We start from the raw sequence: 27,990 nt of genomic DNA on the forward strand, positions 1-27,990 counted from the left end.
TAATTGGTTAATTAATTAATTAGGACCTATAACAGCTGTCACACTACATATTAAACCCGTAGTGAGTGTTATTAGTTCATGTCCTTCTGACCAATCAGATTAGAGAATTCTCCAGCATTGTGGTTTAATATAAGTAAGTATTATAAAGCATATATAACGGTTAAAACTAGACCTTGGGGGGGGGCTGTTGAAGAACTCTTCCGATGTTACCGCGACTACATCATGGTTGCGTCGATGATTTCAGTCGCTTGCACCCGAGTGCCAGAATTTCAGCGAGAGAGCCTCTGGTTCTCCGAGCCATATAATTCCTCTCGATGTCAGACCTGTTAGGGTAGTTACTCAAAGATTCCAGTGTTTTACAGTTGATAGCAAAAGTTTATATCCCCCATGGTTTCTCAGAAGGGGGGAAAACGGGACGTGTGCTTCTGTTTTACGATTTATGTAAAGAAAAAAACAAAGAGAGAAAAGAAAAGTGTCAGTAAAATGTCAGCGTGTCCTGCAACAAGGAAGCGATCCTAATATATCTTCTTCTTCAGTTTCAACCATAAACTCAGAGTTTTTTTCACAAACAGATCAAACCAAAAGATGGCATTAAGAATTCTCCTCTACCTGACTGGTTTGTTGCTTAAACAACTTCTTTCTTATGGGTTGAACCCCCTAATGATCTGTCTTCTCATTGGTCCAAAATGCTCTATTTGGCTCTAATATATCCCTAATTCCAAAAAAGTTGGGACAGTATGGAAAATGTTACAGTGTTCTCTGGGCCAAAGAGGAAAAGGACCATCCAAGCTGTTATCAGCGTCAGGTCCAAAAGCCAGCATCTGTCATGGTATGGGGGTGTGTCAGTGTCCATGGTATGGGGGTGTGTCAGTGCCCATGGTATGGGGGTGTGTCAATGTCCATGGTATGGGGGTGTGTCAGTGCCCATGGTAATCGCAGAAACTAATGCAAAAACTCTGCAATATTCGGAGGAGCTTACAATTTTTCAAAATTACCGCAGATGTTCCGCAGATTCGGGCCAAGACGTGTCGTGTGACATCATCACATCATTACAAACCAAATCCCTCTTCAATTCACGTGCGGCGAACGCGAGTACAGCTAAAGGTCTCGTTTACAGACAGACATCACCGCGAAAGCGAAACTATTATGTGCGATTACGATTTTAACAAGTCAAGTAGTTTTCCGCAAAAAAAAACAACAACTCTGCGAGTTTTTAGCATTGCAATTTTTTTTAAAAGCTGCAGCAAAACCAAACATTTTTGGCCACAACAATCACAAAAAAAAAGTCTAAACAGAGTCTAAACTGATAACCAAGTAAACAACAAAACACACAGGTTATGTCAGGAAAAGTTCCAAAGTTTTACACAGTTATTCATTTTATATTAATTTGCGTTACAAAGTACATAAAATGTCAAATGAACTGATCTGTAGTGTAGCGCGAGTCGTTGCCTGACACGCCATTCATCCAATCAGAGCTCAGCTCTGCCGTGACGTCACGCACGTCACGGCACGTCGGTCTGTTTTGGTTCCTGAAAGAAGAATTCAATGACGTTAACATACGTGAGGAATGGCGAGCTAGAACTATCGCGTCTCCGGAAATCCTTCCTCTCAGCGAGACGCTCGGCTCTCGTTTGTTTTAAAGCTCGTGTGTGTGTTTATATTTGTTTTTAATTATTATTTTATTTTCCTATGGAAAGGAACCGTCTCGAGAACGGGATGCTGTGTCAAAATCAGAAGCAGGTGGTGAACAGCGAGAGGCGCGAGCTCGAGCACGCGGCCAAGCAGGTCCGGTTCGCGGGGAAAAGCAGCAGCATGAGCGCTGGTACAGCACGAGGAGGAGAACCGGTGGTTGCTAACGCTAATGAAAACACGCCCCACAGTGACACAGCGAAACAGATCGGACCTCAACTCAAACTTCTGCCTTTAAACGACCAAATCCGAGAGCTGCAGACCATCATCCGGGACAAGTGAGTCCGCGCGACCGTTACTTTCACTCCAACAGCGTTAGCTTACAGGCTAACTCCCTCTGCAGGCTCGTGAGGCTAGCTAATATAGCCTACCGTGTGAGACTGAGGCAGGACACAAAGGCCTGAAGACTCACCGCGGCTGATGACAGACTGCCGGCGGCGCGATTTACTGTGTGTAGGACCTTTATCGCGATATTATATCAACCGATCCCATACCGATATCATGATGTTTATAACACGCTGTATAAAACTAACGTCTTCCAAATCCTTAAAGACCACCGGAAATCATGTTAATTAAAAAATCGTGTTAATTTGTCGACCGATTCACCTTCTGGTTTTTAACTTCGTCACTTAGTAATATTAACCAATATGTCATGATGAATCATGGGGAAAAGATTTGATTGATGAATCATTTGAACGATTCTTCTCGTACGATTCTTTGGAATAATTCTTTTCAACTTTTTTTTTTTTGATAATTCTTTTGAACAATTCTTCTGGAATGATTCTTTTGAATACTTCTTTTCAACAATTCTTTCAGAGGATTCTTGCAAACGATTCTTTTCGTACACTTCTGCACAAAACTGTCATTAACCAGACTTTCGCTCAGCTTTTGTGCGTAATTTCGGGCCAGATATATCTGATAAAAATAAACACTAGAATTTAATTCAAATTTGAATGACCAGTTTGGTATTTTGAGTGAATTTAAACATCAGGGTGTGTATCGTGTTATTTATGTGCTCTAGCCGTAGCCACGCAGCGGCACGCTCTAACACGAGAAGTGGTTTAGAGCATGTTCAGATGATTAGGTTTAAATCTCGCTCTCTCTCTCTCTCTCTCTCTCTCTCTCAGGTCCACCAGTCGAGGTGATTTTGTGTTTTCTGCTGACAGATTGGTAAGAACCACTTGGCCGTTTATTACCGCGTCATTACAAAGCATTATATCGTGTCAACCGGTCAGCAAGGGGCGGCGCTTCAGTTCAATTGGACATGACATCACTACTCACATTTCTAGTGTTTACCACAAAATTCTAGATTAAAATCCAGAATACAAGAACAGCGGTCTGCCAATAAATACTTCATAAGCGAAAACGCCAGACCGCTGTGTTGCGTAATTGAAACCACAGGGTTTTTTTTTTGCCGAGTAGTCGTGATGTCATGTGATCGAGTTTGTGATTGGCTGATCAGGTCTCTCGCAAGACCTCAGAGACGACGTTTGGCCGGCTTCCGCAAACAACGACACGATGGCGACACAAACGGACGTCGCGTGGGACCCGGAATCTCGTGCCCGAGCACGCGATCGGATCGGATGTTACAAACGAGGCGTGTCCAAGCCGATTCGTTCCAAAACGGACGAATTTGTTATACGCGTACGTACTCGCCCTCGACCGCGTAATCTCATGAAGGTGCTTTCGTTTCGTCTCCACGCGACTCTCGCAGACGTCATTATTAAGATCCTTCCTTGTTGACCCAGAGACATTTTACTGTCCTTTAGAGTTTGCGAGTGAAATCCGGCAACGTCGAGGACAAGCGTCCTGAAGAGCGTCCTCGCTCTGTTCCCTAGGTTAGCATGCTACATAGTGCGCACGCTCCCACGGTGTAGGGAACGTCCGGAGTGTGTAGGATATTATTTTGGTTCCTCGTTCCCAAATTCCCAAAATGATTGGTTTGTTAGATGGATCAGCTGATCTGGACCCAGGATGTGATTGGCTGATTTATTTATTTTATTGTGCAGATAAGACTGGTGGTTGAAGAGGGACTCAATCAGCTTCCTTACAGCGAGTGCACTGTGATCACGCCCACAGGTAAACACACCACCACGTCCCTCTCTCTCGCACACACACTCTCTCAGGATGATTATGTTGTTAGCGGTTAGCCTCTTTACGTTATTCTGATCTCAACAGAAAGAAAGTGTTTTACTGTATATTACGTATTTATACCAAAAGGAGGCGTTTCCTTATCGGTGACATTTCCTACTTCTTCACCACGGCAGTGTTTATCATCACTTCCTGAAGTGTGTGTGTGTGTGTGTGTGTGTGATCTGCTCCCTGTTCAGGTCACAAGTATGATGGGGTGAAGTTTGAGAAGGGAAACTGTGGTGTGAGCATCATGCGCAGTGGTGAGTTAGTGCCCGGCCCAGTACACACACATACACACACACACCCATGTGCACCAGCAGCACACTCTGTACATTAACACTGTCCAGCTTCAGCTTTTCCTCAAACAGCTCACGTTGTCCATATGACTAATCCCTGGTGATTTTCACCACACAGCTGCGTGCTGAATAATGTGGATTCCTCAGATGTTCCTGTTAACTACATCAGACTAAAACGTGTGTGTGTGTGTAGGCGAGGCGATGGAGCAGGGTCTGAGGGACTGCTGTAGGTCAATCCGGATCGGGAAGATCCTTATCCAGAGCGACGAGGAGACTCAGAAAGCCAAAGTTTTCTACGCCAAGTTTCCTCCTGACATCAGCCGCAGGAAGGTGCTGCTAATGTACCCCATACTGAGTGAGTGTTTACCCCACGGATCCGCCCACAGCACTCCACGTTTAACCTGACGATCATCACTTAGAATTTAACCCGGAGATCGGATGAGATCGGATGAGATCGGGTCGTCTTTAACCTGGAGATCAGCTGTTATCAGTCTTTAACCCAATGATCGAGTACTATTTAACCCGGAGAGCAGGCGTGATGAGCTAGTATTTAACCCAAAAATTGATTGTGATCAGTGCGAGGTGTGTGTGTGATCGAGGCTGTACTTATTGTTTGTGTCTCAGGTACGGGGAACACAGTGATTGAGGCGGTAAGGGTTCTAAAGGAACATGGTCTCCAAGCCAACCACATTATACTGCTGAGTCTTTTCTCCACACCCCATGGTAACACACACACACACACACACACACACACACACACACACACACACAGTCAAATTTCCTGAAACATTCCATAGGAAATTAGCATTTATATCAGTAATATAAATGAGTGTATAATGTTTATCTACCACAGAGACAGAGTGAATATTAGCCATAACTAGAGTGTGTGTGTGTGTGTGTGTGTGTGTAGGTGCAAGGTCCATAGTAAAGGAGTTTCCTGACATCACAATCCTCACGACCGAGGTTCATGCTGTTGCTCCCACACACTTCGGCCAGAGATACTTCGGCACAGACTGACACACACACACACACACACACACACACACACACACACACACACAGAGCCCGACTGACCCGTCATGGGTCGTCCAGCTGCCCAGGAAGTATTGTAACATTTCTGGTCCATTTTCAGTGTTTCTGAAACGTTCATGCTTGGTATTCTCCTGCGTTTGCTCTCGCGTCCCGGACCGTACACACCATGGACAACGTCTGCGTGGAGATTCCGTGACCAAAGTGAGTGTGGAGCACGGTGTCCGTCTGATGCCCCACCCACATTCATTATGGACACGCGTCTTCACCATACTAAGACGGAGCTCAGCGACTGTCCACACGGCTACAGATATTTTCAGAACACAGTTGTATTTTCTCGGCGTCTTGGCGTCCTGTCCTCACCGACCACATCTTTTTATTTACTGACAGCGAAGCTTTTCAAAAATTGCACTTGTGTGTTACGAATGTTTTGCTAAGACTCTGAACAAGTTGTTACTAAAAATGATGCGCGCTGTACTGCACCTTAATCCTGACGAAACTGTTCATCACTGTCGCGCATGTTTGTTTTTCGATAAACAGCTCTCGCGTGGACGGCGTTGTTGTGTCGAAAGGCGGTGAACGGAAATCGTTACGTCAACGGAGCTGCTTTGGGAAAACGCTGTTCAGTTAACGCTCGTCCAGCGCGGAGAGATCGCTGCTACTTTAACCCACACGCTGAATTTACACTGAAACCAAGGAGATACTCGCCTGTAAATAAAATCCTAATCGATTTGTACCAGTCAATCACCTCCGGAGCCCCGCCCACATCCAGCAACATCTATAAAATACATTTATCGTCAAGAACGTTAATCTTATTGGAGCTCGTAGGCCTGACGAAAATTGTATTAAATGTAAAAATCCAAAGGCTTGACACATCTGGATGTGGGCGGGGCTAAACACCTTCAGCCTTCCACCACAGGGCATCCGATTGCAACGTTTGGCGTGACTTTCCCACGCGCTCACGTTGTCCGTCTTGTGTACGGTCCCGTGCGCGGGAACACGAGGTTCCGCAGCGTACTAGAGCTTACAGAGGGCACAGCGTCCAGCTTCACGCTCATCCTCGGGATTACTCCTCCACTTGATAATATATATATTATATAGAAATATAAAAATAAAATATTTTGTACTAAAGCAGCTTGTTTTCATTTTCATCAGATTGTGTGTGTGTGAGAGAGAGAGAGACTTTCTGCCACTTCCTGCTGGAAGAACTCCAGATGTTGGGCTTTGATATTCCTTTATTTAGTAGTTAATTACTCAGATTTCATCATCAATTAGCCAGAAAGCGAAAACATTCCCTCGGATTCTTTATTAGAGTATCATCATCAAGCCTGCCTTTTTTTAACTTCCCGAGTAACGACAGGTGTAAACACGTTTTGTTTTCCTCCTTGTATTAAACATGCTAGCGACTGCGTAGCGACTAGCCCACTCCATCTGAGGTAACGGGGAGGTCGAGGTCTAAGCGTCAGCGTCAGCATTTACGAACATAATTAGATCACGTAGAAATAAACCAAGCGAACTTTAACCTCGATCCGGATTCTGAGCAGCAGATTTGAGGCAGCGCTGGTAGAGAACACAACCCAAGCGCCGCGAATTATTCTGGAAAACGAGTCCCGAGTAGAAACGTGACGAACAACAAGAATAAAATGTCGTCGTCACGGTATCTACAGCAGCTTCGTGAAGTCCTCTCTGACGTCCCTCTCTTCAGGAGACGACGCTCTCAGTGGCTGAGGGAACCAGCCGTACGATCCGTTTCTCTGGACGGGTGGGGCGGGGCAGGCTGAAGGGGCGGGGCAGGCTGAAGGGGCGGGGCCGAATAAGAGTCACCTGCTTCAAACCGTGATTTGAGGGGTGTGGATGTAGTGGGAGGAGCTCTACTGCTATGCGCCGCCCTTTTAGCCAGAATCTGTTGTGTGTACTGAATGAGCTGAGAGAGAGAGAGAGAGAGAGAGAGAGAGAGAGAGAGAGAGAGAGAGAGAGGTGATTATTGTAATAATAATTAATAAACAGCAACATCTGCATGCCGTAGGTCCTCCTCACTACATAGTGCACTACTGTTTGTAGAGTCCATAAACAAAATTGAGAACAAATTAATGCGCTGACATACAAAGAGCGCACTAATTCTGAATAAACATGCTGCCCATGTAGTGAGTGTCCTACTGTTTGGAACGTGTGTGTGTGCGTGTGCATGTGCGTGCGTGTGTGTGTGCGTGCGTGCGTGCACCTTTTGCTGACCGGCGAGTTTACATTGGTAAATCTCCATCCAGCGTGCTCTCTCTCTTTCGTAGTGCTCATAAGACTGAGAGGCCTTCAGCTTCATCTTCTCTTCATCCAGCAGAGGGTAGCGTTTCATCTACACACGCGCGCACACACACACGCGCAAGCTAAACATGTACACGTGTCATAATTAAACCCAAAAAAGGACAATTTACACAATGTATGTAATAAACACACACCACTTCCTGCTGGAAGAACTCCAGACTTTGGGCTTTGATGTTGTGTGAAGCTCTCTGCAGTTCCAGACGACCTTTCTTTAACATGTCCTGATTACATGGGGAACGGGAACAACAAAAAACCTCCTTACTTCTTTAGTCGACACACTCACACACACTCACACACACTCACACACACACACTCACACACACTCACACACACTCACACACACTCACACACACTCACACACACTCACACACACTCACACACACCTCCAGCTCGTTATTGCTCTTCCTCCTCAGCTCACCCAAATCCAGGACGGAGGCCTGCAAATGAACGACGAGAGAAACTCAACAGAGAACGGACAAACGCCAAACGGACGCCTGTGTGTGTGTATATATACACGCGTACACGTGTGTGTGTTTGTGTTGTCTCCTCGAGCCGGTACTCCTCCCACGCCTCCTTCCTCTCCTCCATGCTGAGCTCCTCCTCCACCCTGTGGTCCAGCAGCGAATCGTGTTCATGGAACGACACTATGGACCGCCCACAGTGCTGCAGGAGCACCGCCAGCACCTTGTCCTACACACACACACACACACACACACACACAATAATACAACACACATTAGTGTTAATCTTCTGAAGTGTGTGTGTGTGAGAGAGAGAGAGAAAGTGTGCATGTGTGTGTGTGTACCGTAGGCTCCACGGCGTGGCTCTTGCTGTGGATGTCAGGTTGGAAGCGGTACAGGTCGCTCAGATGGCTGTGTGTGAAGTGCCGCTGGATCTGCTGCTGGTCCACCACACGGGACGACAGAGACTGCTTCGCCACCTGACGCTCGTATATCTTCTGCTCCATCGTTCCCTGAGGAAGAGCACCATCATCATCACTGATTTCATCCGTGTTGCCTTTAAAGTTCTCTCTCCTCTCTGAAGTGGGAACAGGGCTTGTTCCGTGTGTGTGTGTGTGTGTGTGTGTGTGTGTACCTGTGCCAGGAAGCGGTAGACGTATACGGCCTTCTTCTGGCCGAAGCGATACACTCTGAACATGCTCTGAACGTCGTACGTCGGATTCCATGATGCGTCGAACACCACGACTCGATTCGCTGCGATGAGATTAATCCCTAACGATCCGGCTCGAGTGGAGATCAGGAACAACCTGCAGCTGCGAGAGAGAGAGCGAGCGAGCGAGAGAGAGAGAGAGAGCGAGAGAGAGAGAGAGAGAGAGAGAGAGAGCGAGAGCGAGAGAGAGAGGGAGGATTATCCACATACATAAAGAACAACTCATTTTATTTTAGTGTGTGTGTTTATTAGAGCTGCAACAGCTATTGGATAATGATGGATTATGAAACTGGTTGTCAGTGAATATCATTAGGGATCAGTCGGTCTGTGTGTGACACGTTTACTCCGTGTGTTACTTCTGTTCCGAAAACACGCTTTGGAGAGTAAATACTAAAGTTGTGTCCCAAGTGAAGTACTGTACACTTACACTCTGCACTTACACTATGCACTGTGTACTCTACCGTCTAGTGTGTGAAGTGTAATATCGAGTGTCATACTGAAAGTTTGCCCCAATCCGATTAATCGAAAAATAATCAGCCGACTAATCGATTATGAAAATAATCGTTAGTTGCAGTCCTAGTGTTTAGTGTGTGTGTGTGTGTGTGTTACCGTGTGTTTCTGACGTTGTTGAACTCCTGAGCCCACTTCTTGCGTGCTGTTGCGGTGGTGGAACCGTCCAGACGATAATAGTCCTTATCCCGCACCCACGACTGCTTCCCTAAAACGCACACACACACACACCAGATCAATAACACTCCCGGTTTTTCAGATCAGAAGTGCTGTGTGTGTGTTACATTGTTTACACTGGTCTAATTATGGTATAAAGTGTGTGTGTGTGTTACCTTTATACACACTGGCCTTTCCCTCCTTCTTTGCCTTATCGGCCAACCCCAAGAAGGTTTCAATCAGGTCCAGTGAAACGAGAGACTGACTAAACACCAACCTGCAGCACCACATCATTTATTAACACACACACACACACACACACACACACACACGGAAGCGGTGTTTCCATCTTGTTATGATGTATACTCAGTGTTTTCGTGTGTTGTTTTTGAATCTTTAATGAGAAAGTCTCACACTTTATCCTGCTGCAGTTCGGCACAGTGCAGAATCTCCACCAGCAGCATTAATTTCCCAGAATGCTCCAGGAGCTCGGCGTCGGCGTTGGACACAAACTCTCTGTACCAACCTGCTGGGGGTCCGCTCAACATGCTGCGCTCTACACACACACACACACATCTATCAGAGGGAGACGGACAGACAGCGCCACAGACAGGTAGTGTGTGTGTGTGTGTGTGTGTGTGTGTGTGTGTGTGTGTGTGTGTGTGTGTGTGTGTACCCTCGTCTGGTGTAGTTTTGGCTGAGTTGAGATCTCTGCTCTCCTCCAACACACTGCAACACAAACACACACCTCAATAAACCAACACACTCATCTCACATAATCACACACACACACACACACACACACACAGTACCGTTCATTGGTGCTCTGCCCGTTTGCCACGTTAGAACGCACAACAGTCGCCATGGTTTCAGAAGCAGGCTCCTCCCCTTTGCCCTGCATTTTACACACACACACACACACACACGTCATCAGATGAAAAGTACACAACATGAACAATAACGAGTGTGTGTGTGTGTGTGTTAATATACACACACACCTTGTTCCCTCTATTATGGTCAGAAAGCTGCAGGCACCACGGATGCGTCCATATAAGACTCAGGATCTGAAAATCCTGAAATAATCTGTTCACACCCCCTCCTTTAGCTACACACACACAATGAAAGTGTAAGGTTAGTTAGGAGAAGTCGTATGTGATGAGTTAGCGCGTGTGTGTGTGTGTGTCTCACCAGTGTAGTTCTGTAGGTAGTGTCTGTACAGTTGACACTGTAGTGTGGTCATCCTGATCAACAGCACGTACTCTCTCTTGGGTGGCAGGAAAGGCGTCAGAACGGAATAATCCCGCCTCTACAACACACACACACACACACACACACACACACACACACACACACCCCTTAACACAGGAAGCTAGAGTAAGAAACCAACCTAGTTTTCTCTGATATTATTAAACATCTCTTCATTCATTTGTTCATTTTTAATTAAGCTCATAAGTATTCATCTATTCGTTAACTCTTATGAATATTTAAATATTATAATTAAGCAGAACACCCTCCATATGTATGTTTGTTTTTTCTCTCTCTCTCTGACCTGAACACATCCAGCGAGGAGTTCGTGGAGGACGTGTACTCGTTTCTTCATCAACCTCACGTCGGACGGTGTGGAGTCGGCGCACTGGCCGTTCTGGATGGGGTTCATGAAACGGTTCCGAAACTCACGCAGGGAACCCAAGAGGTTCTGCTTCACAAAACTCACCATGCAGTGATCTACAGTGCACACACCCACACACACACACACAATGTTAGCGCCACGTTAGCTTAGTTTTGTTTTTAATCTCGGTGAGGGTGAAAGGTCAAAGGTCATTACACTCAGTGAGATTGTTCTGAAGCGGGGTTCCTGTCAAAACGATTCGCCGGCGTGTGCGTATGGAGCGCATAGCTTTACAGATGGCAGTCGCATCGTTTTTCAGGACATGGCCTTCATCACACACCACTATGTCGGGGCCTAAACACACACACACACACACACACACACACACACACACACACACACACACACACACACACACACGTCATAGCAGGATTTGGCAGGGCATGAGTACAGTACATTATGAATAAAGATCAGGATTTGGCAGGGCGTGAGTACAGTACATTATGAATAAAGATCAGGATTTGGCAGGATGTGAGTGCAGTACATTATGAATAAAGATCAGGATTTGGCAGGGCATGAGTATGGTACATTACGAATAAAGGTCAGGATTTGGCAGGGCGTGAGTACGGTACATTATGAATAAAGATCAGGATTTGGCAAGATGTGAGTACGGTACATTATGGATAAAGATCAGGATTTGGCAGGGTGTGAGTCCAGTACATTATGGATAAAGATCAGGATTTGGCAGGGTGTGTTATGCAGTACAATGTGAATAGTGGATTAGTATTTGGCAGCTTTATACCGGGGTCCTGCAGCACAGCGCGTAGGTTCCTCTGCTCGTTGCCATATTTGGCTTGACCTCCGTGTGTGAGAATGCGGTACATTTCGTAACTCATAATCATCACACCACCTCTCCTGTGCCAACTGGTCAGAGCGTTCACACGAGAACCCACTGACTTCACCGTTGCCAACTCCGTCACCTGAGCATCAGAGACACAGATGTACACCACTTTCAATATATACATTAGGAATGAAGTACATCTTATGGAAGAAAAGATAACTATCTGTTTATTAGTGGTTAGAGCTATACATACGGTATATTCAGTAGAACAAAGGATTGTCTGGAAAGTACACCAAGTACACCAAAAACACTGACCTCAACTTTCTTTTTGGTGATGCCACGCTGCCATTTGTCGAACTCCGCCCTCCAGTTCAGCACTGTGTTTAGAGGACACACCACCAGCGCCGTCTTCAGCGCCACCAGCTCGCACGTCAACACCGTGTGCAGAAACGTGATCACCTGAAACACGTACACACAAGACGGGTCACTTCCTGCTCAATTCTACCGAGCCTCATCTCTCACACACACACACACACCTGTAGCGTCTTTCCGAGGCCCATGCAGTGGGCGAGAAGGCAGCCGGAACCAGGAGAGGACTTCACCTTTGCTATGGACTCACAACAGCTGTCCCAAATGAACTGCACACCTACACACACACACACACACACAAAGAAAAGGCCAGTGTGTTAGAAATAAACTTGCAAATTAAATCAATGTGAATGGAGATATTGCTAATGAGGGAAAAAAAACAAACAAACAACATGGTTACACACACACACACACACACACACACACACACACACACACACACACACACACACACACACCTTACCCTCTCGTTGGTGAGGTTTGAGTTTTCTCAGCAGGTGTGTATCCACCTCCACCAGACATTCCCGTGTTGCATCATCAAGTTCTAGCACCAGAGGAACGGGTCTGGAGGCCGGGGTCTCGGCTACTATCATCACCTGCACACACACACACGCGCACACACACACACACAGTGTCCGAACTGGTCCTCCACTCACTGTTCCCTAGTTATCTGACCCAGGTCAGCTGTATTTAAGTACACACGACCGACTGTAATCCAAAACACGTTACTATAGAAACATCATCGCTAAACAAACGACTTCTCTCTTTTCGTTTAACGCACCTCCGAGTCGTCTCGTCCTTGCTCTCTGCTCTCCTCCTCCTCCTGCCGTCGCTGTCTGTCTCTCTCAGCCAGCCTCTGCCTCCTCTCCTCCTCCTCCCTCAGCGCCTCCTGCGTCTCCTTCGCCAGCTGCTGCACCTCCAGAATCCTCCGGATCTTCCTGCGGCCCTTCGGCGTGCTCATAAGCTCCTCCATGTTTTCCCCGTCTTCCCCGTCCTCCCCGCCCTGATTCACATACACGCGTTATTAAGCCGAGTAGGCGTGGCTATAAACAAAGAGGGCGTGCCCCCTTACTCATGTACATTCGTTCGTAAAGAAATAAAGTACAGATGTTCAGTTCCTACAACATGTGGAACACGTGTTTGTTTGGGTTTTTTTTTTTTTTTTACCTCTCCAGGAGGTGTGTGAGGTTCCCCGTCAACCTCAGAATCCTTCTGCGTCACGCCGCTGCGGAAAAACCCGTCAGAAATCAAAAACAAAATCTGTAACGCGTTCTCACCGTATTGCGCAGAAACACGAGATTTCGACATCACAACGTTCAAGTAAATCAAATGACTGTTATTTATGAACCCCCAGACCGGCCGATTTACCCGCCGTCCTCGTCTTCCGATTGGCTGATCACCTCGCTCAGCGCCGACTCCTCGCTAGCAGATTCTCTGTCGTCGCTGCTGCAAACTGTAAAGTCAAAGGCGAAAGGTAACGTTTTCAAAAATGCTTCATTGGCGTTTCCATTTCGTTTTTATATCACTGACGGTAGCGGAACTTCTTTAAAAAAACTCAAATAATAAGCAATTTTACTGGGGTTCTCATACAGTGTAGCAAGTAATAATCTGGAAGAACCTTTGTAATATCACAGTCTAAAACTGGATTTAAAGAGAAGCAAATTAGTAAATGAATCACATGTAAATGAATCATACATAAATGAATCACATGAAAATGAATCACATGTAAACGAATAAATAAATTAAAGACAAAAAAACTCAAATAAATAAAAAGTTTCTAACCGTCTGTTAGCTTGTTTATCGCGGCCGCCTTCCTTCCGGTCTCCTGATCAGCAGGTTTATCGTCATCCTCGTCTTTAGACGCGGTCTCCCACGGGGTCACGCGGCAGCGCAGCAGGTGGTGACGGGACTGTGCCGGTGTAGCGGGATCGTCCGAGTCGGAGCTGTTATCGGTCGGCTCACCTACAAGATATCAGCAGTTATGAAGACAAGTAAAGCTTTATAAAGACCTCAGAGGCAGATGAGGTTACTGGTGAGAAGTACAGGAGCACGCATAACCGTTCTGTTGGTGCCGTGACCCGGATTTTAAAAAAAAATTTAATCAGAGCTGCACGATGCTAAAAAAAAGAAAAGAAAAAACCCTTTTCAATGTTAACGAATAAATGTTTTTGCAGAACGTTTCCTAAAAACAGTTTTTCGTAATTAAATAAATAATATATATATATACACACACACACACACACACACATATATACACACACACACACACACACACACACACATACATATTATAAATAAGGTGGTTATACGTTACTTTACACAACGTTTACACTAATTACATTACATGTAACAACAATAACAAAAGCTGCTGATCAAATAAATAAATAAATAAATAAATAAATAGCAGACGGAATTATCAGCCAAAAAAACCCCTGGATTTCGCTGCAGCTTTTTTCAAAATTTGAGATGCAACTCAAAATTTTATTATTATTTTCTTTACTTGAACTGACACAAAATTGTCTTTGGCAGTGATGTTTGTTTTAGCTGCACTTGTGAGAAGACGTCACGTGACACGTCCTGGTCCAAATTTGTGGTAATCACTAATAAATAAATAAATAAATAAATGGCGAGCTCCTCCGAATATTGCGGCGTTTGTTTGGGTTTTGCGATCCCATCTCTGCGATCATGAAATCCTGGAGGAACTGAAAACATCAAGTGACCGCAGTTTGACTTGCGGAACATTTCCGTAGATTACGGTTATACTGCTGTCGCTACGGTTACACCTAATAATCGTTGTAGACTAAAAAAGCGTTTATAATTAAGCATTGTGGCGTGAATTGTGCCAATTTTTTCCAATCTGGAACGTGTCGCCGAATTCGAGACACGCCTACCGTACAAGGGCGTAGCGTTTAGCATATAGCGCGCTACACCGTTTGAGACGCAGCCGTGTCTACTAATCAGGAATTACGTAGTAAGAGCTGTCTGGACAGCGTTCTAGCTGGTTCTCTGACTAAACACGGCATCCTGTTATTACTGTAAAGAAGTTCCTCACTGTCTTCAGCGTCATCCTTCCTCTTGCTCTCCCTCTCCGTCATGCCCTCTTCCTCTTCCTCCTCATCCTCATCCCTGGATCCCCAGTCGTCCGAGGAGTCGTCCTGACCGGAGCTGGACGATAAGTTGGCTCTGATCTCGGCCAACAGGATCTGTTTAGCAATTCTACAAAGATCAAGAGAAGAAGAAAAGCGATTCGGTCTTGTTTAGAGTCAAACTCGCAGAACCTTCGGCCGTACAGTGGATTTCTTTACCGCTTTAACTTTAACCGTCACTCACGACTGCGCTTTACACTATTTCACCTCACGTGATCGCTCAAACGCAGGACATTGTTTGTTTTTTTTTTATGTCAGTTGTACGCAGAGGTCCAGCCCTCGATTTACACGCCTGTCCTAATAACGCTAGCAAGGCAGGCGCTTGGATTCAACAGAACTTTCCTTTTTCTTTTTGGCCTCCTAGAATACATTTCCAAGCATAAATAATTAAAGAGCTACACTGGGATCGCCAAATAGTGCTCCATCTAATAACACATCAAAGCTAGCAGCTGTTGCAAGTTTCTGCAACGAAGTTATGTCCAGTCCTACTTCACAAGAAGCACTTAAAAAAAATATATAAACAAAAACAAAAAAGCGCTCCAGGCCCTTAAATCCTAATATGGCCGCCATTACTATCAGCTGTGTGTGAAGATAATAAAAGGCTAGCAGAGCATGGCTAAGTACTTGGTGGTCACCCTTGCTAGCTTCTACATCTACATCTTTCTAGTCCTGATTTTGAATATTAAAACATTCTACAGATCCATAATTTACAACTCATGATTGAAACTGGCATTATGGAAATGTTGGACTAATTCATCCTGACAGGAACTCATCTGAGTGGTGTGCTCTTCTAGCAGATTTACATACAGTACACACACCGATCAGCCATAACGTTAAAACCACCTGCCTAATATCGTGTAGGTTCTCCTTGTGCCACCAAAACAGCTCGGACCCATCGAGGCACGAACTCCACAAGACCTCTGAAGGTGTGCTGTGGTATCTGACACCAAGATGTTAGCAGCAGATCCTTTAAGTTCAGTAAGTTGAGAGGTGAGGCCTCCGTGGATCAGACGTCCCACAGACGCTCGATCGGATCGAGATCTGGGGCATCTGGAGGCCGAGTCAACACCTCGAGCTCTTTGTCATGTTCCTCAACCCGTTCCTGAACGGTTTTTACCGTGCCTCAGGGAGCATTATCCTGCTCAAAGAGGCCACTGATATTAGGGAACACCGTTACCATGAAGGGGTGTACTTGGTCTGCAACAATCCACATGAACGCCCGATGTTTCCCAGCAGAACGTCGCCCAGAGCATCACACTTCCTCCGCCGGCTCGCCTTCTTCCCATAGTGCATCCTGGTGCCATCTCTTTCCCAGGAATCGACGCACACGGCCTCCACGTGATGTAAAAGAATGCATGATTCATCAGACCAGGACACCTTCTTCCATCGCTCCACGGTCCAGTTCTGATGCCCATTGAAGGTGTTTCAGTGGTGTACAGGGGGTCAGCATGGACACTCAGACGGGTCTGAAGCTCCATACGCAGCAAGCTGTGATGCTCTGTGTGTTCCGACTCCTTTCTATCAGAGCCAGCGTTAACGTTTTCAGCAGTCTGTGCTGCAGTAGATCTTCTGTGGGATCGGACCAGACGCACATCAGTGAGCCTTGTGAGCTCATGACCCTGTCGCCGGTTCACCGGTTCTCCTTCCTTGGGCCACTTTTGGTAGGTACTGACCACTGCATATCGGGAACACCCCACTACACCTGGTGGTTTTGGAGATGCTCTGACCCAGATGGCTAGACATCACAATTTGGCCCCTGTGGAAGTCTCTCAGATCCTTACGCTCGCCCATTTTTCCTGCTTCCGACACGTCAACTTCGAGAACCGACTGTTCACCCTTTACCTAATAAATAAATCCCACCCCTCGACAGGTGCCATTATAACGAGATAATCAGCATTCTTCACTTCTCCGGTCAGTGGTTTTAATGTCATGGCTGATCGCTGTACGTTACAGCTAGCAGACAAATTATTCGACAACTTATCTTTTACAGAGTTTGTTTGTTTTTAAACTCGTTGCATATCTACAGCCTTTTAAACCAGCAGCATCTTGATTTCAACTGAACAAATACAAAAACAGGAAAATTAATTAAAAGGCACAGAGACGAGACGAGTGTGGGGTAAATTATTTTATTACAACGCCGCTTACATACAGATACAGTTCGTGTATTCGTGACCCATGCAGTTTATTTACAATTTCAACAACACGAAAAAAATATTTATGAACTGAAAATTAGCATGCAGTCAGTTAAATTTTTTCTTTCTTTCTGTTGTGAGGAAAGTTCCAGAATAAAGAAAGGGAGAGAGAGAGAGAGCACAACGGGAAAAGCAGAAAATGGTGGAGGTCACGAGATTGAGAGAGAGAGAGAGAGAGAGAGAGAGAGAGAGAGAGAGAGAGAGAGAGGGGGGGAGAGAGAGAGAGAGAGAGAGAGAGAGAGAGGGAGAGAGAGAGAGAGAGAGAGAGAGAGAGAGGGGGAGAGAGAGAGAGAGGGAGGGAGGGAGGATGTGAAAAGTCGGGCCGGCAACCTGGAAAAGTGGCTCGCCTCACGCTAAGCTGCAGAGAGAAAGAAAACACGGGAGAGGGGAAAGAAGAAAAAAATAGCATTCACACTGTGGCCTTGACCGGTTTACCCCACACACAGCCTCGGCTCTGGTCACTGCAGACGCCGGCGAGATAATCTCCCAACGAGCGCCTAAGGCGAGGACGGTTTGTAACGTTTCAGCAAACACAAGTCTTCGAAACGGAACACTTCGCATTAAAGCTAAACCACTGGACTTGTGTTATAATCTAGAAGGTGAATAAACTCACCTTTACATCACTGCTATTATTATTCCACCACCACCACCACCACCACGCTATATCCAAAACTAAGAAAGAAGTTTGCTAATTAGCGAAGATGATAAACTTGACTTCACGCTTAGCTTACCTTCACGCTAGCAAGCGACTATTCGTTTTCTACGTACCTGCGAGACGCAGAGCTGATTTCAAAAGCAAGCAACATCTGAATGGAGATTTGTAATTGTCATTTCCCGTCTTTAGTTCCTACCTGCAACAAGAACGGGGCTTAGAACCGTCGTCAAGCGTGTAGAGAGACACGACGGAGAAAAATAAAAGGCTGGAAGGAAGTCGCACAGATCGTTGGCGCCTCTGTCTGATACATACGTCACTTCTGTTGTGCAAATCATACAGTGGGCTGGACAGGCCACGCCCACAAGCAACAAAAACTAGAGGAGAACGCAGGGTTTGTCGGCGACGCAGGGAACGTCGGGCACCAAAGACACCGCATGAACCACGGAAGCTAAAATAACAACAGACACTAGCTAGTTCATAACACAGGTCCAGCAGGTTTGAATATTCCTATTGCTACACACTCAAAACCGTCACGCTGTACAAAATCATTTGTAAAGTCTCAGATACTACACAAAAATAAATTCTGAACATGAGTGCCAGATGGCGATTACTCAGGGTGCCAATACTAACAGTCATTCTCACCAATATGCACCCCAGTTACGCTAATAACATTAACAGAGCAGAATCCGAGGTAACTATCGGCTGAAGTGTGATCGTGGTCGCAGAACCGGCACGAAGGGAAACCGCTGGGAAGAAAGCCTCAGAAGTTTGAGCGGGAATTCCGAAGCGCGGAACCCGAGCAGAAATACCAAACTAACCGCTTCCTGTCAACCTCTCAGAACACACGCTGCGTTTCAATACTTAATCACGACCTCGTACAAGCACCGAGCGCTGAGTCGCTTCAGATCGTTAGGGGTCCAAGCACCAAAGGCAGGAACCCTACCGTATCCCATCACCGAAAAACAACAAAAACAAACAAACAAAAAAAACACGGAGGGTCCGAACAGGTTCACAGTTTCCTTTGTACTACACACACACACACACACACACACACACACACACACACACACACAAGCGAGTCGTACTGACTTGCTAACAAGCTAGCGCGCTACAGGGACGAAATCGAGTTCCACCAGCTGCTTGGTACGTTACAGAGGCAGTGGAGGAATAAAAGCCAAACTGCTATTTAACAGCAGCCTCATCCACCATCGGGCCGCGATGTATTGTGGGTAAGCGCGCATGACCTTAAACGCTTCAAAGACGATCTTTAAGATGGTCGCGTTTACTTTTTTTTATTCCCGTCCCACACGCCCTGATTTCTGCAACAGCATTCATAAAGCTCGAGTTAGTTTTCATCAGCCAATTGCAAACTTGGTTTTGTGACATCACAACCAGCCTAAAATACCGGTTTTAATCACGCAAGAGCGTTGAGCTACGCTATCAGGGACTCGCTACACACTACGCTAACCCTGTTATCCAGTATAGCTAACGTCAGGGAAAATATCTTCACTTCGTAACTGGCTGAACAAATTTAATCGAAGCTCCGCCCCTCGCCGACCTACAGGTATTTCGAACGGAACCCGTCCTCCTTCACTACACGCATTTAATACGCAATAAATATAGCCTTTTATTAAAAATAATGACCCCCCCACTGGCCCTCCCCATCAAATATGATTTTTAAAATTTTTTTATACAAGATTTAACGCCAATCTAATTTTTTTTTGCGCACCTACCGTTAGCAAACCAAACAGCCCTTGAAATGTCTGACCGACAATATTGCACTTCCAGAACCGTCAGGCTGTGGCCTACAACACACACACACAGACAAGACACACAGGAGTAAGTGCTCGCTCACTAACAAAGACCACTCACAGGTGTTTTGGGTGGGTGGGGTGCACGGTGTAGCCGCCATTCACATGCTCACTACACGCTAATTAATCTGGTTCAGACTCAAAATAAATAAATAATTAGACATGCAAATCAGAATATAATAGCAGGAGTGGGGGATTGGTGGAAAAAAACTGATTTTTTTAAAAAAAAAAAAAAGGAGGGAAATTTACCTCAAAGAAACAAAGCAAACAAAAGATCAGATCGGATTTCTGACAAAAAAACAAAAACCAACCAAACGTCAATCACAGGCTACACAACAGACTTGGGAAGAAAGGAAAACAAACAAAAACAGAGTACTGATGATAATCCTGGCAATAGCGCGGGTATAAACGCCAGAAATCTCCGAGTCGGAGAAGTTGGAGGAAATACTACTCAAAATTGAAAAAAAAATAAATAAAAAAAAAAAATAATAATAATAATAATAATAATAATATTGTATAATATCCATCTATTTTTCTCTCATTTGATGTAAACGCACGGTTTCGTTCGAGTGAAATAGTTTTCTTTCAAAAGGCAGCATGTGACAATTTCATCGTTAAACACACAGATTAGCAAACCTTCACAAAATGGCCGCCAAGAAACCGAAACACACCCCGGGGTGCCAATACTTTAATCTTTTCTTTTGAGTGCAAACTTTACCAAATCGCAAGGAGTCGTGCATCTTCGCTTCGCGGTGTGCACTAGGGAGAGCGTGTTCGACTCCATTAGCTTATACACTACATAGGGCGCAAACAAAACAATCAGGAAGGCGTTTGGGATTTGCCCCTTCTAGAAAATGGAGGACTTTTACTTTGGATCACAGGGAACTGTACGGTCAAACATACAAAGCCATAAGAAAATATATATGTTAGTGTGTAAATAAATAATTAAAAATAAAAATTACATTAAAAACACGCACATAATGTTAACATTAAATAGCTGTTTTCTAGCTCCGCCCACACGGCACCCAGGCAACGAGGGGATGCAGAGAGTTCACATCACGTGTACTTGGGTACAGCACGGAGCGTGGAGGATAAGTTGTAAAGCAGGAAGGATTACGACTGGTTGTGAATCGGCCGATAAAAGGAGAGGAGGCGGGACCCGAGACGCAATCTTTCAATCCGAGCAGGGAGAGTAAAAAAAAAAAGGAAAAAAAAAAAGGCACATTTCTAGCGGCACGTCAGCACGACATTAGCTAGCTACAGACATTATGGGGGGAAAAAAATCAAATAAAAAAAAAAATCTGCGTGTAACCGATATTTCTTCTTGGATTGCGTGCTACACTTTTTGCAGCAATAGTTTTATGAAAGCCCCGCCCCCATGCCCCCTTCACCAATCACCAGCCTTTCTGCTTGAAGACGACGTAATATAAACTCCGTGATAACGATTAAAGCAGCTCTTCTTTAATGCACCACACGACGCTGCAGGTCCGTTTATGGCAACGCGAGTCGTCGTCACCCCCCCCCCCCCCCCAAATATACAATAAAAATAATTAGTCCTTCCTTCACTGGCGGTGACGACAGCTCGAGCGACTCGAAACAATTTACACGGCTAGTAATATAAACGTAAATAGTTACGCTAACACTAACAAAACTTCATTGGAGATGCTACACTCGTAATAAATAATCGGCTTAAAGAAATACAAACGCGCGTGCGAGTTGTTTGTGTCGTGCGACATAATGGTTTGACCTTGTTTACACGTCTGTAGTAAACCGGTTGATAAGTCTGATGTGTTTGGAAATAAAGAGGAAGTAAACACGGCAGGTGAGCAGACCGATATCACGATTTATGATATTATCGCGATATCACGTGTTCTTAAGCCGCTCTTGCGATTTTACTTTAACGGTGTCCGGCGTACGGACCTCGAGCTTTCTGTTGGTCAGGATATATTTGATGATATCGTTTGTGCGTGCTGATTATCGCGATGTACGCTGTGTAACGGATTATCAGCACACGCCGACGGCTTCGGTCAGTGGAGTACGGAGGATAGTGCGCGCTACACGACAAGAAAGGGGTTTTTGTATTTCAGGTTTAGTGTGCGTTACATGTTGAGTCGGCGGAGCACGAGGCCCGTGCTGGCCGCCGCCCGGGTGTGTCGCGTGCGAGTGGGGGTGAGGGGGGCTCCTGAAGCGTGTGAGCTTTTGAGACGTGTCTGGATGCCGGCGGCGGCGGCGGCGTGTGTATCGGGGGGTTTGACGGGGTTCGGAGGTTCAGACTGAGACGGAGAGCTTCGGCCTGCGCATTCCGAATCCAAACCGTACCTATTCTCCACATCATCCTCATCCAACACGATCGGGGCGGGGCACACATCCACTTCGTCACCTACACACACACACACACACACACACACACACACACACAGAGTGAAGAAAAAGCAAGTTAACATCCAACACTCAGTAATTAATTAACCGTGTGTCATGACCGTAATGGCGTGAACATGACATGAGTACAGCATTCATCATCATCATCATCATCATCACTGTACCAGAGGATTGCTGGAACGGTCCGGATCCCATCAGCGTGACATCACTCAGCGGTTTAATCTTCTGCTCCAACTCATCCGAGTCACTGCTGTCCATTTCCTGATCGCTCGACGAGCTTGCGCTGTCTGCCGTCATCTTGGCGACCTTGTGGGTAAGTCCTACTGTCCGCCGGACCTTCGACCCGGGATCTGCTACTTCGGCGGCTGAAGAGGACGAGGAGGAAGAGGAGGATGAAGAAGAGGACCTGTCTTTAAGTTTCCGCTTGCGTGGAGTTCGATCTTGGCAAGGGGGAGTGGTTTTGACCAGGCCAAAGAGGCACTGCTTTCGGACTTCCTGGTTTGCGTCGGGGTCACCCCCGTCGCTGTCGACCCCGCCCTCCTCCTCGCTGGTGGCCATGGCGGCTGTGGCGGCGGCGGTCTGCAGCAGCACGGCGGGCACTTCATCCGAGTCAGAGTCCTCCTCCAGGCCGGCGTGCGCAGCGTCCGAGCGCCGTCGCCGAGGCGTCGTCTTGACGCGAGGAGAGCGCTTGTTCTCCTCCGCCATCTCCGGCTCATCGCCTTCATCTTCTTCGTCATCTCCATCGTCGTCTGTGTGTTCCTCCTCCGGCGCCACGCCTCCTTTCACCTCGCACTTCACTTCCTCTTCCGCCTTCTTTCCGTCAGCCCTTCCTTCGGTCTTCTCCGCCGTTTCCTGTTTCTCCTCCTCCTTTATTTGTGCGTTTACCTCCGCCGTATCTACAGCAGCGACGCCGGCGGAAGAAGCATCGGCGGAGGCATCAGGATTGACAGACACCTCTAGTGGGACGGGCGTCAGCTTCACCACCAGTTCCTTGGTGACGCCCGAGCCTCTCGGAGCCCGAGGTTTCCGCTGCCGAGGTTTCGCGCGCTGCCTTTGAGGCTCACGTTTGCCCCCGTACAACTCCCGATCCAGCGCTTCCTGGAGGGAAAGAAAAAAAAAAACGTATGCGGAACACGTGACATCACCGTTTCTTTCTGCAACAATTTCATCAAGTGGAAAAAAAACTCCAAAGTAAGCGAGACGTTGAGGTTACCTGCAGGGCGGTGTGTGCCTGGCACAGGTCCTGCAGGATGGTGCGGAACATGCTCAGCCGCCGCGCTCGGTCCACGTCTTCCTCTTCGCTCGCTTCCTCGTCCCTCTCGCTCTGCATGAACTCCACGAACGAGCGGTTCAGCGATGTGGTCATGTCCACCACGCGCTGCATGCGATCGCACAGACCCCGGGAGGGCGCCGCACCGAGAGGAGACCCCGTCCCCGCACACCCGCCGCGCCCGCCCCTCTGCTTCCCACGGGCCCCGCCCCCTACACCGACCCGCTTGCGAGCCCAGATCTTCTCCAGGTTCTGGAGCACCGAGTCGCAGGCCAGCACCAGGCCCATGAGTGGCTCCGGGCTGCACACGTAACAGTACCACTTGCGCTCCTCCTCCAAGATGGCCGACAGCTCCCGCCGCCCGAGGTTCCGCAGCACACACTTCTTGCAGAAAGCGTTGCTGCAGTAGTCGCAGCCAATCAGACTGCCTCCTTCCGCGCACCACCTGCAGGAACGGCCAATCACGGCACAGCACGCTCACTTAAAAACTCTTTGTTTAGTCCCTAAAAAGATTGCGTGCTTGTATTCGGTGGGTTTCTACCTGCACTGCTCGTCCATGCCCTCGGCGTCTTTGCTGATGTCGTCGCTCATGTAGTACTTAAAACAGGACTGGGTGCGAAACACAAACACACACAAGCGTCTATCAGTATTATGGGATATTCTACAACGTACACACTCGACTGCAGTCTCAAGTGCCCATACAACACACACACACACACACACACACACACACACACCTTGCAGATGAGCACTTTGAGTGCAGGGTGCTGGTAGACAGAGTCCCTCTGGAAATGGTTCACTTGCTGACCGCAGGCCGTACAGTTCACTCGCTCGATGTCAGAGCCTCCTAAACACACAAACACTTCAATCATCCTGCATTTCTAAACTGTAGCGAATGTGGGAAAGTGGGCGGAGCTTAAAGCAAGTACAGACAAGTGTGACTGAATGAACAACAAACAAAAACACTGAAACAAACCCAGTCCTGTAGAAAATAAACGTCATTTATACCTGCAGGTCTTTTCATTTAGGGCACTCGATAGACAACGGACTCTTTCAGAACTGACGGGTTTGAGAGAAAAAAAAAAAGAAAACAGAAGAGATAAACGAGCAGAGTCTGCGTCTGTTCTTCCTCCTCTCACCTCTCCGTTTGTCCGAGAAGTCTTTGTTCTGTTTCACTCGTTTGCTGCGAAATTCCGGACCTCTGAACTCGTCACGGACTTCGTTAGACACCGGCTCCGGCAACACAAACACCGTACCTGCGTCGGGGAGAGAGAGAGAGAAAAATAACTTCAGCTCCAAATCGACCCCTATTTGTTTCAGCCCCGCCCCCTCAACTCTCTGCAGCCTGGTGCTTGTCCCCACCACTCGCAAAAACCTTCCAATAGCAAGATTTTGACTTTCCTCTCCAACAGTAAAGGAGTACACACACACACACACACACACACACACCTTTAGGCAGGGAGGTCGTATCCGGTTCGCTGGAGTTGACGGACAGCGCGTCTTCGGTTCCGCTCTCGGACGACGCGTCCGACTCGTTCATGCCGCTGTGCTTTGTCACCACCAACGGCTTCCTGGATTTTACACGGTTGAGAAAGCATGCTTAGCGTACACGTACATTCGCCGCATAGCCTCGAGCATTCCTTCGTAAATTACACTGAAAACGGGACTGACCTCCTGGAACGAGCCGCCGAGGTCTTCGTCTCCGAGGACACGTTGGGCTGCATGCACTAAAACACACACACACACACACACACACACACACACACACACACACACGCACACACGCACGCTGAAGTTGTCAAACTGATACACACCATACAGGTGGAATGTTAATCCAGAACATTTTAAGCATTTAAAAAGTATAAAAAAGTTAAACTCTCGTTCTTTACCTCCTCGGAGGCGCGTGCTACAGCTTGCTGCTGCTCAATAAACTCTTTGGCCATCGCACCTGCAATAAAATCCAGTGATTGTTCTGAAACACGTTAGATCCTCAATCATCTGTAATACGTTCGCAGCACGACGGCAGCGTGACTTTAAGAAGTAACGATCAAACGGTCGAATCACATACGTTTAGGTGTTAATAAGAGAGAGAGAAAAAAAAACAGAAGTCTGCATCTCCCCTTTATACTGCAATATAATAGAATATATAATAAATATTTTATAAACACTCCCACATGTTTTTGACTTCATAACCCGCGTCGAACGGCTTTCGTTTTCATTTGCTGGGACATACCCAAGTCTCATTTCTAGCTTCTTGCACGACGTTGTGGCGTTTATGAAACTATGGAGGTGCTTGTTAAAGGCATGAAACCCTCACCGCTCCAGTGCCCGGGTAAGCCGTGTTCGCCGCCCTGCTCCGCAGAAACCGCCAGGAATGTGTGCAGCTTATTGATCAGGAGTCCTAGTTTACCCCCGCCGCTCCTGCTGCTGCCCCCGGCCACGGGCTCGGGCCTGGAACAATAACAACAACAACCACCACAATGGCAATAAAACTCTTTAAAATATCAACATTACAGCGGACACAACGTTCCGATGAGTCTAACACGCTGGAGTTTAGTCTTAATGATTAAGATCCAGTGATAGAATCGAGTGCAAAAAACTCCATAAATAAATAAACAAACAAACAAACAAACAAACAAAAAACAAGATAAGCAGATAAAAACAAAACAAAGTTTATATCACCGGTTTATACAGCAGTCAGAGTCGAATCACCTTCACCACAGGTTGGGAAATAACATGAATAACGGTTGAGATCTAGGGCTCGAGCGATACAACAAAAAAAGTCGTAATGACGATTCTACGATACATTATATGCATAACGATACACGTTTACGAACAATTTTCCAGCAGTACGGGATCTCCGGAACGCCATCGTGCGCCGGGGGTTGTGGAAACTTCCTCGACTTTCCGAGTAGGATTTCCACGTTGAGGGGGTGCTTTCTTCAAGGTTTTTTTTTTTTTTTTTCAGTCGGAGGTCGGAAAATTCCAAGCTACAAGCGTCGATACCCGGTTCATGAGCGGAGCTAGCAGCACCGCTCTCACCGATTGGTCGCAAGCACAAAAGACAGCGGCCTGGTTCACCGTTGCCGTTTGTCCGACGAGAAGTGTTTTTAAGTTGCGTTTCTTTTCAGCTCAGGTCGTGCCTAAGAGCACTTCACTAACCTAGATAGCCGCAGCCGAAGGGCGCGGTCTAATTAGCATATCGCACATATTCACGAATCATTCATGAAACGGAATGAAGGTATGTAGGTCATCTTTTGTTTATAAACGAAAAGAACCAGTTTAACTAATTTAGAAAAAGACACACCCCCAGGGAGCGGGACAAGCATTCTAGACAGCATTTAATTGGTCCAATGCAAGGCTGGTACAGGATGAGTCATGAAAAAAAAATTTGTTAAAGTGAAAATTTAAAAGAGAATATCTGCAAAACTTTTTTTTTTTCCCCCCAAAGATACTTTCCTAAGACACGCCATCATGTTAACGTCAACTCTAAGGGATGGCGACAAAAAGCTCCAAAACACAGATTTTGACTTTTTAAGGACATTTTACAGAATGGTAAAAGTGTATCTTAATTATGCTGTTGCTTTGTTTTTTTCCACAGATATTTATCATTTTGCCTCCTACATTCTTTTCACTAGCTGAATAAACCTTAATTGACAGACCTGAATTACCTACATAGGTGCACTATACAGAATATAACAAATAAGCCATTTGAGCTTCAGCCCATATTTACCCTGCTAGCTAACAGGCTAATGCTAACCTGCCTGTGGAAAATATTCTTTGTCTATAAAGCAATGTCTTCGTGTTAGCTAAGCTAACTATCTACTTGTTTTGTTAACATGATAACGCGTAATGTTAACTACAATTACAATGCAAACAATAAACAAACATTAAACAGGGCCGCAATAAGATTCGCTGCCTTGCTTTCTTCTGATGTCGCCTTGTTTATTTATATATTATTTATATATTTATTAGCTTAGGCTAGCGGCTACCTGGCTAGCTAACTAGCTATGTTAGCTAGCTCTCCTCTCCATAGAAACCCCGTTCATACTGGGTTAGCCAGTTAGCTCGCGTTAGCCATTTAGCTAGCGTTAGCCAGTTTGTTTTCGCTCACAAACACCGCCTCCTACCTGAGCACATCGGCGGACATCCTGCGCTCCGTCTGAGGCACGTTTACACCGTCGACTGCGTTTTAAAGCACTGCAACCATCGTCCGTGTTAACTGAACCGCGATACAAACAACATGTAAGCCTGTTAGAAAATATTATACACACACCGCGCCATCTTGCCGGCTATATAATTTGCGCGCGGCGCATTAAAATGGCGACCAGATTTCGACGTGCTGTCGTCACTTCCTGCTAATGCTCTAATACGTTAAAAATGACTAAAGTACTAATCTGTACATAAAAAATAATG

At 46.4% G+C, this 27,990-nt stretch overlaps 2 protein-coding genes across 4 annotated transcripts; one reads left to right on the forward strand and one right to left on the reverse strand.

Moving 5' to 3' along the window:
- Window positions 1-1,474: 1,474 nt before the first annotated feature.
- Window positions 1,475-6,575, forward strand: uprt (uracil phosphoribosyltransferase (FUR1) homolog (S. cerevisiae)). The gene is made up of 7 exons (XM_053618055.1): window positions 1,475-1,967; window positions 2,817-2,859; window positions 3,699-3,768; window positions 4,020-4,082; window positions 4,312-4,473; window positions 4,743-4,841; window positions 5,029-6,575. Exons 1-7 carry the CDS (start codon window positions 1,690-1,692, stop codon window positions 5,133-5,135), a joined length of 822 nt encoding a protein of 273 aa, XP_053474030.1. The 5' UTR covers window positions 1,475-1,689; the 3' UTR covers window positions 5,136-6,575.
- On the reverse strand, window positions 6,365-27,982 carry LOC128603544 (transcriptional regulator ATRX-like). 3 transcript variants are annotated; one of them, XM_053618053.1, is made up of 36 exons: window positions 27,705-27,982; window positions 25,892-26,025; window positions 25,464-25,522; window positions 25,246-25,301; window positions 25,024-25,145; window positions 24,714-24,830; window positions 24,312-24,421; window positions 24,116-24,183; window positions 23,518-24,019; window positions 22,469-23,402; window positions 22,245-22,305; window positions 15,174-15,337; window positions 13,904-14,083; window positions 13,490-13,574; window positions 13,289-13,346; window positions 12,903-13,124; window positions 12,585-12,717; window positions 12,289-12,398; window positions 12,068-12,211; window positions 11,714-11,891; window positions 11,128-11,265; window positions 10,852-11,027; window positions 10,491-10,608; window positions 10,301-10,407; window positions 10,115-10,197; window positions 9,979-10,031; window positions 9,717-9,858; window positions 9,479-9,579; window positions 9,246-9,354; window positions 8,562-8,739; window positions 8,272-8,439; window positions 7,989-8,156; window positions 7,850-7,903; window positions 7,601-7,687; window positions 7,369-7,497; window positions 6,365-7,071 (listed from the first exon to the last, which is right to left on the reverse strand). In XM_053618053.1, the coding sequence occupies exons 1-36, from the start codon at window positions 27,722-27,724 to the stop codon at window positions 6,865-6,867; spliced, it is 5,475 nt and encodes a 1,824-aa protein (XP_053474028.1). In that variant the 5' UTR covers window positions 27,725-27,982; the 3' UTR covers window positions 6,365-6,864. The 3 variants fall into 3 exon arrangements, with proteins under 3 accessions (XP_053474028.1, XP_053474027.1, XP_053474029.1); XM_053618052.1 differs by lacking the exon at window positions 27,705-27,982 and adding an exon at window positions 26,412-27,692; XM_053618054.1 differs by lacking the exon at window positions 27,705-27,982 and having other exon boundaries at window positions 25,808-26,024.
- Window positions 27,983-27,990: the final 8 nt, after the last annotated feature.

The sequence above is a fragment of the Ictalurus furcatus genome, chromosome 28 (assembly GCF_023375685.1).
Source record: "Ictalurus furcatus strain D&B chromosome 28, Billie_1.0, whole genome shotgun sequence".
NCBI classification, from domain to species: Eukaryota; Metazoa; Chordata; class Actinopteri; order Siluriformes; family Ictaluridae; genus Ictalurus; species Ictalurus furcatus.